Source organism: Coenobita brevimanus, chromosome 51 (assembly GCF_032717465.1).
Source record: "Coenobita brevimanus isolate Jiangsu-jjx chromosome 51, ASM3271746v2, whole genome shotgun sequence".
In the NCBI taxonomy this organism is placed as follows: domain Eukaryota; kingdom Metazoa; phylum Arthropoda; class Malacostraca; order Decapoda; family Coenobitidae; genus Coenobita; species Coenobita brevimanus.
In genome coordinates this window covers 27257094-27267709 of record NC_137004.1, presented here as the reverse complement: position 1 = coordinate 27267709, position 10616 = coordinate 27257094, and the positions used below count along the sequence as shown (strand labels likewise).

Below are 10616 nucleotides of genomic sequence, written 5' to 3'. Positions count from 1 at the left end.
ATCTACAAATAGTTTTAAGTATTTGCTATGTACTACCCGCATTATACATGTAAGTGGAAGAAAACATATGGCACAATTAAGGTAAAAGATGCTACATTCCAGAAATAACATGTCATTCATTTTCCTTTTATCTACTAATCTGCGAACTCCTTCATCAAAAACCAAAAATCAGAATGAAATCACATGACTCAACAAGAACTGATCCAGCATCAAAAATCTGATTTGCCAAATCAAATTAATAAAACTGCAGAATATGGTATGGAATCATGGTACACTGATGAGTTTCACCTCACATACTGCTGGTCGTTAGGATGATCCAAACATTTTGCTGTATGCAGTACGATCCTGAGTTTTTTTCTCAGCTTCCATCTCTGCCAAGCGTGCCAACAGTTTACAGCAGGCTGAAGCAAGGGATGGGTCAAGACTTGCAGCTTTGCCTAAATCCTCACGTGCCTCATTTGGGTTGAATACCTCCAAGTGTGCTCGGCCTCTTCGGAACAGAGCTTTAACATTATCTGTGAGGAAGTAGTAATGTTAAGAGAATCTCATGTACAAAATGGAAAAAGCTGGTAATGCTTAAATATTAGATCTTCCCCTCCAATCAGCGAACTGAGCTTAATAATAACTGCCAGGAAATCACGTTCATACTGAGTGATGAGACCCAGAGACATACTTTTTGATCTCAACAGGGACAAGAACTAGAAGGAATGGAATACATCCCTCCATTTACTGGCTCACAAAAAGGTAGGAAAACTAGACTATCCATGCCTAGATTAGGCTCCCTGATCTAACTGCTCCAGATGAAAAGAAAAAAACATCATTGCTGCAATACATCAACCAGGCACTTAAAACGCCTAAAACACCTCTGTGAACCTCCCGGCACCTAAGGGAGTTCTTATGATTGGTATTCTTGTTTATGGCTCGTGTCTCTTGTCTCTGCTGACATTCATTTGTCCCTAAACTTCCTTTACAGAAACAAAAAAGAACATGAATGTAGGAGGGTAACTGAATAGGAAGAAGGGCATTAAAATGCACTAAATCCTTTGAAATAGTAATATGGGTTGCATTCCAAAACCTACCAATTCAGTGGCCTCTACAGTTTTAGTGCCTGGAACTCTAACAAGCACAACTGATGAACAGCATTTGCTGCCAAAGGGTCTTGAGTTCCCAGAACTCATCTACGTAATACAGCTAGAACCTCAACAAATCACAAGCCATCTTGCTGGCTAAAACAGGGTTCAGTAAAGTTGATGTGTGTTACATTGTGCTTTTTATTTACTCAAGATAAGTAGCTCCAGAAAACACAGTTATCAAAAGGTGCCCTGTTGCAAAAATTAGAGCAGCAGTGACAGTGGTGGCACCAGCAGAACTGCCACAGCCACCGCTGCCGCCGCCACCACCACCACCACCATTCTGATCTCTTTTCTCACCCTATAGTGGGGCGAGATAGGGTCCAGAAAGCCAGGAAAAACTTGACAGAATGAGATCATAACCAAAGTGTGGCCAAGTGAAAGGACAAGTCATTCACTCACCATTCAACCCCCAGAATCCTGCCTTCATCTGATTTTTTTTTTTTTTTTTTTTTTTTTTTTTTTAATGCAAGGAAGAAGGAATCAAAGGCCATGAGCCCGCAGTAACAGTTCCCTCCAAGAGAAAAACAAAATACAATAGAGAGCCAAATTCAAGATCCGATCATTTTGAGATGCCTGGACACACTGCATTTGAAAGACTGGAGATCATAGGCAGCAGGAAATACAGATAGAGGGAGACAGTTCCAGAGCTGACCTGTTGCATAAATGAAAGACTGGGAGTAACGGTTAACTCTTGCATTAGAGAGTTGGACAGAAAAGGGATGAGAGTTTGCTGCCAGACGGGTGTCACGCGCACGTCGTAGAGGTGGAGGAATGCAAGCAGACAGTTCAGAGGAGCAGTGACCATTAAAGTAGCGATAGAAAAGAGATAAAGATGCAACAGTGCGGCGAAGAGACAGAGGTTGAAGGGAGTCAGTAAGAGGAGGATAGTTAATGAGACGAAAAGCCTTTGACTCCACCCTATTGAGAAGAGCTGTGTGTGGGGAGCCTCCCCACACATGAGAGTTGTACTCCACACAGGGGCGGATAAAACCCCTGTATAGAGACAACAATTGTGCAGGGGTAAAGAAAGAGCGGAGTCGGCTTAGCACACCCAATCTTTTGGAAGCAGATTTTACAAGAGATGTAATATGATCTTTCCAAGATAAGTCCCGAGTAAATGAAACCCCAAGCATGTTCAAGGATGATGCAGGATTAAGCTGAATATTATTAAACATTAATGGGTATACCTGTGGAAGATTTTGTCGGGTTGATAGGTGTAAGAACTGAGTCTTAGATGCATTAAAGACAACCATATTATTTTTACCCCAGTCAGAGATACGAGCCAAGTCAGACATTAGGTGTGCCATAGCCTCATCCCTTGTTTCTTGAAGTAACTGTTGAGATGGGCGTTGCAGGAACCGAATGGAAAGGTGAAGGGTGGAGTCATCAGCGTATGAGTGGATAGGGTTAGATGTACAGCTTAGAAGATCACTGATGAATAAAAGGAAGAGAGTTGGTGACAGGACAGAGCCCTGAGGAACACCACTGTTGATAGATCTAGCAGAAGAACGATGGCCGTCTACAACAGTGGCTATAGAACGACCAGAAAGGAAGCTAGCAATGAAGGCACAGATAGAAGGAGAGAAACCGTAGGAGGGCAGTTTGGAAATTAAAGATTTATGCCAGACTCGATCGAAAGCCTTTGAGATGTCAAGTGCAATGGCAAAGCTTTCGCCGAAGTCCCGAAAGGAGGATGACCAGGAGTCTGAAAGGTAGGTGAGAAGATCGCCAGTGGAGCGTCCCTGACGGAAACCATACTGACGATCGGAAAGAAGGTTGTGATAGGAAAGATGCCTTAAAATTTTTCTATTAAGAATTGACTCGAAAACTTTTGAAATACAGGACGTTAAAGCAATTGGACGATAGTTGGAGGGTTGGGAGTGGTCACCCTTCTTTGGGACTGGCTGAATGAGAGCAAACTTCCAGCAAGAAGGAAAGGTACAAGTTGACAGACAAAGGCGAAAGAGTTTGCCTAGGCAGGGTGTAAGCACAGAAGCACAGTTCTTGAGAACAACAGGAGGGACCCCATCAGGTCCATATGCCTTGTTAGTACTGAGGCCAGTGATGGCAGAAAATACATCAACTGAAGAAATTTTAATGTCAGCCATGAGGAAGTCAGAGGGGAGAAGTGATGGAGGAACAGCACCGGAATCGTCTAAGGTGGAATTGGAGGAGAAAGTCTGTGCGAAGAGATCTGCTTTATCAGTAGAAGAAATAGCTACAGAACCATCAGAGTAGAAAAGAGGAGGGAAGGATGATGAGGTAAAGTTGTTAGAAAGATTTTTGGCAAGGTGCCAGAAGGAGCGGGAAGAATTCGAGTTGGAGAGTTGAGAGCATTTAGTATGGATGAAATTATTTTTAGTAGAGCGAAGAACAGACTTAGCACGATTCCGGGCAGAAACGTAAAGATGATGTGATTCAGGGGTGGGTTGGCTCCGGTACCTTTTGTAGGCCCTCTCCTTGTTGCGGACAGCATTAGAACAAGCGTGATTAAACCAAGGCTTTCTTGCGTTAGTCAAAGGATATGAGAAAGGAATGTATGCTTCCATGCCCGAGAGAATAACCTCCGTAATGCGCAAGGCACACTCAGATGGCTCACGGCCATGGAAGCAATAATCATTCCAGGGAAAATCAAAGAAGTACTGCCTGAGGGCCTCCCAGTTCGTGGCTCCAAAATGCCACAGACGACGTTTCCCTGGAGGGTCCACAGGCCGTACCGGAGTGATAGGACAGGTTAAGGTAATAAGGTTGTGATCGGAGGAGCCCAACGGAGAGAAAAGATTAACAGAGTAAGCAGAAGGATTAGTTGTGAGGAAGAGGTCAAGTATGTTGGAGCTCTCTCCAAGGCGGTCAGGGATATGGGTAGGGTGCTGTACAAGCTGCTCTAGGTCATTAAGGATAGAAAAGATGTAGGCTTGTTCACCAGGTGGATCCGTGAAAGGAGAGGAGAGCCAAAGGTGGTGGTGAACATTGAAATCTCCAAGAATGGAGATTTCAGAGAAAGGAGAAATGGACAGAATGTGTTCCATCGTAGAAGTAAGATAGTCGAAGAATTTTTGATAGTCAGTAGAATTAGGGGATAAGTAAACAGCACAGATATATTTAGTCAGAGAATGACAGGAAAGCCAAAGCCAGAGTGTGGAGAATTCAGAAGAATCAAGTTCAGGAACACGAGAGCAAGATAAGTCGTTGCGTATGTATACACAACAGCCACCTTTGGCTTTGAAATGAGTATAGAGAAAGTAGGAGGATACAGAAAAGGGTTTGCTGTCGGTTGCCTCAGACAGCTGAGTCTCCGTCAGAAAAAGAAGGTGAGGTTTAGAGGAGGAGAGGTGGTGCTCAACAGAGCGAAAGTTAGATGAAAGGCCGCGAATGTTGCAGAAATGAAGAAGAAGAGAGTCAGACAGTGGTTCCAGGCACCTCGAGTCGTCACCGGGAGAGGGGCAGATGGTGGGGGCATTTATGGTCCCCCCCCCTGGGGACTCCGAGGCTTGATTAATCGACGCCATTTTTGTGAATTTTGAATAGGAAGTGTAGTGTGTACTGTGCATGTAGTTTGGTGAAGATAGTTAGAGAAATTTGTACTGGAGAGCATGCTGGCCTACTCTCTGTGTAACTGAGACACTGAAAAAGTTCAGCAAAGGGGGATGGTCAGGAACTAGTCCTGAGGGCTGATGAAACGGGAGCTCCAGCACTCCCTGTCATCAGCTTTCCATCCACCTCGGGAGTACTGCCCTGCTCGACTGGTGCTCCAATCTATTCCACACGTAGCTTCACGTTCAACTATTCGATAGAGTCTATCTGACAATTGTCAAGGTAAAAAGGGGTACCAAGCCCAGTTCATATATTCCTCTGCACAAAATCCAGCCAGTCAGCTCAATCCCTTGCCACTTCCCTAGCCTCATCAGCATCCAAACCTCTTTCTCACATACTCATTTACACTATCTAACCACCTTCTTGGCCACCCCCATATGGGATTAAGGTGTCTGACTATAGATAGATAGATCCACCTTCTTGGCCTTCCCATGCCTCTTTCCACTTTCAAACTAACTCAGATATATTCATTTCACCATTACTGTATTCACACCCATTCCCTCCACATGACCATATCATCTACAGTGTAGATTCTACACATACTCTCTTTGACTCTGGTGTCCACACGCTACCTCACCCCATATCTTTCATAAATCATATCATTCCTTATCCTATCCACTCTCTTCACTCCACATACATTCCCCAACAGTTCCATCTCCACTGCTCATACTCCTTACTTTTCATTTTCATGCCACACCATAGTCTCACATTTTAAATATTTATATATATATATATATATATATATATATATACATACATACATACAGTCAGCACAATGGAAGTCTGGACCCTCTAATTTGCACCATATATTTGGTGGGGTCCAAGAAATATTGTAGGAAAATTCCTTAGTTCGTGGATTTTTCTCTGGTGGTTTCTAGCGACTTTACAGGCTTACCACCACGTGCTGTGAGTTTATGAGCTCAATGCCTGCCTGACTTTGGATGGGAAAGCACGTCAGATTTTCTTGTCCTGCCTGGCCTTTGTTAATTTCAAAGCTCTCGTTTTCACACCCTCCTCTGCCTTAGTGAATCATTGGAGATGGGTCCCAAGCCACTAACTGATGTAGAAAAAGCCCGAATTTTAACTATGAGAGAGGAAAATGTAAAAATTAAGGATATTTGTATTCGAACTGGGTGAGGAAAATCTACCGTTATGTCACTCCTTGCTGCTGCCCGCCACCTGCTAAAAAACACAATTCCCCAACATAAAGACAGGCTAGGACCTAAAAGGAAGACATCACCAACTACAGACAGGTTACTGAAGCAAGCTGTGATAAAAGACCCACGTTTGACTGCTAGACAACTGAAAGATATGTACCCACACTGAAAGATGTGTCTGAAAGAACCATACAGCATCGACTTCATACAGACTTCAAGATCCACAGCCGTATTGCTGCACTGAAGCCTCTCCTTAATTTTTACATTTTCCTCTCTCATAGTTAAAATTCGGGCTTTTTCTACATCAGGTAGTGTCTTATGACCCATCTCCAATGATTCACTAAGGCAGAGGAGGGTGTGAAAACAAGAGCTTTGAAATTAACAAAGGCCAGGCAGGACAAGAATATCTAATGTGCTTTCCCATCCACAGTCAGGTTGGCACTGAGCTCATAAACTCACAGTCTCACAGAGTCACAGCATGTGGTGGTAAGCCTGTAAAGTTGCTAGAAACCACCAGAAAAAAAAAACACCAATTACAGGAATTTTCCAACAATACTTCTTGGACCCTACCAAATACATGGTGGGAATTAGAGGGTCCAGACTTCCATTGCGCCGACTGTGTGTGTATATATATATATATATATATATCTATTGCCAGATGCCTCAATCCAATTTGGGGTGGCCACAAACAAATCGCCTCCAAGTCGCCCTGTCCCCCGCCATTTCACTGCCCTGCTCCCAACTCACACACCCCTCTCTCATATACCTCTCTACCCCATCCCTCCATCTCATCCTCAGCCTCCCCCTCCCTCTTCCCCCCTCCACCTCACTCACATACACTCTCTTCATCAGTCTTTCATTCTCCATCCTCTCCACATGGCCAAACCACCTCAGTGTGTTCCTCATAACGCTTCCTATCACATCCACATCCACACCACAACGCTCCTTTATATCTTCATTCGTCAGCCTGTCTCTCCATGTGACTCCACAGGCTCCTCTCTTAAATAACTCATTCCCACTGCTCTCACTCTTGACTTGTGTCCTTCCAACAACGTCCAAGCTTCACTTCCATACGTTAGAGCTGGTATCACAATACTGTCATGTAGTAACTTTTTCACTTCCATGCTCACTTCCCTGTTTCTTATCACTGCTTTCAAAGAACCAGCAACCTTTCTTCCCTGCTGTACCCTTTCAAGTACTTCACCCTCCAAACCTCCATCCTTACTCATCACACTACCCAAGTACTTAAACGTACTCACATTTTCCAATTCCTCACCATCCAACCTCGCTGTACATTCACTGTCTTCACCTCTCTCAAAGACCATCACTTTACTCTTCCCTACATTCACCTTTAGATTCCATTTCTTACACACTCTCCCAAACTCATCCACCAAGCCTTGCAGCTCCCCTTCGTCTTCACTCAACAACACAGTATCATCTGCAAACAACAGTACAGGGAGTTTCCAAACACTACCCTCTCTCACCAGGACCACTCCAACATCCACTACCCTACCTTGTACCTCTTTTATTATCCCATCCATGTACAGATTGAACAACCATGGAGAGATGACACATCCCTGTTTCAACCCAACTTTCAAAGAGAAAAATTCACTTAGTTCACCATCCACAGGCACTGTAGCCTTCGCACCATCGTACATACTCTTCACAGCATTCAACAGCTTCCCATCTACTCCATGTACATATATATATATATATATATATATATATATTTTTGGTTTTACGCCAGGTATCCCCGAAGGGCTAAGGCGATGCCCCTTGTTAGAGGACTTTTGGATTGAAGCGTGTAGCATTTTATGACTGGATGCCCTTCCTGATGTCTACCAATGACCCTTGGGTGGATTCGATCCTCCGACCCTTCGGTCAGAGTGGAGCGCTCTAACCCACTGAGCCACGGCTATATGTATCTATATATATATATATATATATATATATATATATATATGTCTATCTATCTATCTATTGCCAGACGCCATAATCCCGTAAGGGGTGGCCATTTGACTTTGAGTTATTTGTTTTACGGGGAGGGGCACTAACCCTCCACCAACCCACTTGCTGACACGTAGGGAGCACATATGAGTTGGTTATATGGTTACCACCCAGCGTTGTAAATGGTTTCTTGGCTTACATATATATATGTATACTGTATATATATATATAAATATATATATATATATATATATATATATATATATATATGTATACTGTATATATATATATATATTTATATATATATATATATTTATATATGTATATATTTATATATATATATATTTATATATACAGTGCTCGTCAGAAGTATAGAGCGCCCTGCGTCCCTCCTGAGAAACAAACCTTTCAACATTGAAAAAACATATAAATAATGCATTTTATTTACCTTTAGTGCTTCGTAGGGTAGCCTTTACGTTTCTTCACGGACCTGAGACGTCTTGGAAGTGAAACGGCGAGGCTCCTGAGGTGCTGGAGGGGTATTTTGTCCCAGGAGTCACGAATGGCGGCTTCCAGCTTAGGCAGAGAGCTCACGTCCTTCCCTTGGAGACTCTTCTTTACGAGGTACCAGAGGTTTTCAATCGGGTTGAGGTCTGGGCTATTTCCTGGCCAGTCTGTCATGAATGATACCTCGCAGTCACGAAGCCAATTGGTGACCGATTTGGCCTTGTGAGCAGGTGCACCGTCCTGCTGAAACACTCGTGCACCTGTTAGCTCGAAGGAGTCTGGTAAATGATCACACAGAAGCTCCAGGTAAACATCCTGATTCACTCTGAGGTTCTTGGGAAGTACAACAAGCTTCCCCAAACCCTTCCCTGAAAAACAACCCCATACCATGAGTGAATCAGGATGTTTAACTGTGCTTTCTACATACCGTGGGTCAAGTGGGTCACTACCTTTGCATGCTCCTCTGTTACAGGTAACACTAAACGTTGCCTCATCAGACCACAACACTGACAACCATTGCTCCTCACCCCAATTTAGATATTTATTAGCAAAGGCAAGCCTACGAATTCTCTGGCTGCTAGAGAGAAGAGGCTTTTTCACAGGCCTGTGACTTGTGTAACCAAGCTCATGCACCCTACGAGACACTGTTCTCACTGACACCTCACCAAACACTTCTGGGTTGCTCTCCTTAATTTTCCTTGCACTCACACAAGGATTAAACTCCACTGCACGTTTTAAAACATTAACAGACCTTGGGGAAGTTTTCCTAGGCCTACCAGACCTCGGTTTCTTTGTGGGAACTTCACCACTGTTTTCCTCCCGAAACCGCGCACACCAACGACGCACTGTCGATCGTCCCACACCAACCAATTCACTAATTTCCTTTGTCTGGTGGCCTGCCTCCTTTAGAGCAATGATCTGGGATATGATTTCACTCGATAGTTCACGGATAGGTGCCATAACAAAGTTTTGAAGGCCAAAACACTGCGGGACACTCGGTAAAAAATGGCGCAATTTGAGAGGGACACTCGGCGGAGTTCCTCTCTCTCAGGCAGCCCGTGGGCAACTGAGGCGGGAACCAACCAGCGCGTCAGAAGGCCTCAGGCTACCGTGACGTCATGCTCGGAGCTCAAACTTGTGGCTCAATTCTTACCCCCAAAAATGGGGTGATTCTTTTTGGGCCATAAGTATTGCGCGCCCGGCGGACATCGCTGAATACTTCTGACGAGCACTGTATGTATATATCTATCTGTCTATCTGTCTATTTCCAGACGCCTCAATCCCGTTTGGGGTGGCCACAAACAAATCGCCTCCAAGTCGCCCTGTCTCCCGCCATTTCACTGCCCTGCTCCCAACTCACACCCCCCTCTCTCATATACCTCTCCACCCCATCCCTCCATCTCATCCTCAGCCTCCCCCTCCCTCTTCCCCCCTCCACCTCACTCACATACACTCTCTTCATTAGTCTTTCACCCTCCATCCTCTCCACATGGCCAAACCACCTCAGTGTGTTCCTCATAACGCTTCCTATCACATCCACATCCACACCACAACGCTCCTTTATATCCTCATTCGTCAGCCTGTCTCTCCATGTGACTCCACAGGCTCCTCTTAAATAACTCATTTCCACTGCTCTCACTCTTGACTTGTGTCCTTCCAACAACGTCCATATATATATGTATATATACAGTAATCCCTCCAATATCCGACGTAATAGAGCCAAAGGCAGGTCGGATAGTGGTCCTGTTCAGATATAGGGCCCCAGCTTATGGACTTGTATTTATGGACCCTAACTCAGAAAAACACCTATACAACTCCCTCTGGACATGCATAGCACCTATTTAAGACCCAAATCACACCAATAAGGGACATAAAAGACTGAAATAAATGCAAAAGAAGCATAAAATGAGGTTTTTGAGGTAGGTTCATACAATATTCAACATTCTGGGTACTTACAAGTCCCTGGCTCCTGGACTGGTAGTTATGGACCCTAACCTAGCCTAACTCAGAAAAACACCTCCCTACTGCACATGCATAGCACCTAAGACACAGCATGTTCACACCAATAAGGGACATAAAAGAGTGAAATGAGGTGTTTGAGGTAAGTATAGTATGGAAAATACAGTACAGTATGAAACATTCTCCCTATTTACAGCAAGTCCATGGCCATCTCGATGAATAACCGCCTCCTCTCGGACTCTGACAGTAAGAAGGATTTCCTGAAGCACTTGCAGTACACTGTTCATGAAGTCTTGCACTGAACTTAGTCATTCGCACT

At 44.2% G+C, this 10616-nt stretch overlaps 1 protein-coding gene across 1 annotated transcript in view; it reads right to left on the bottom strand.

The window, feature by feature from the left end:
- Nucleotides 1-306: 306 nt before the first annotated feature.
- Nucleotides 307-10616, bottom strand: part of LOC145400094 (AH receptor-interacting protein-like) — a 48605-nt gene continuing 38295 nt past the window's right edge. Inside the window, exon 6 of the mRNA XM_080272599.1 lies at nt 307-515. Coding sequence (XP_080128725.1) covers nt 307-515 — 209 coding nt within the window. The remainder of the gene's footprint in view (nt 516-10616) is intronic.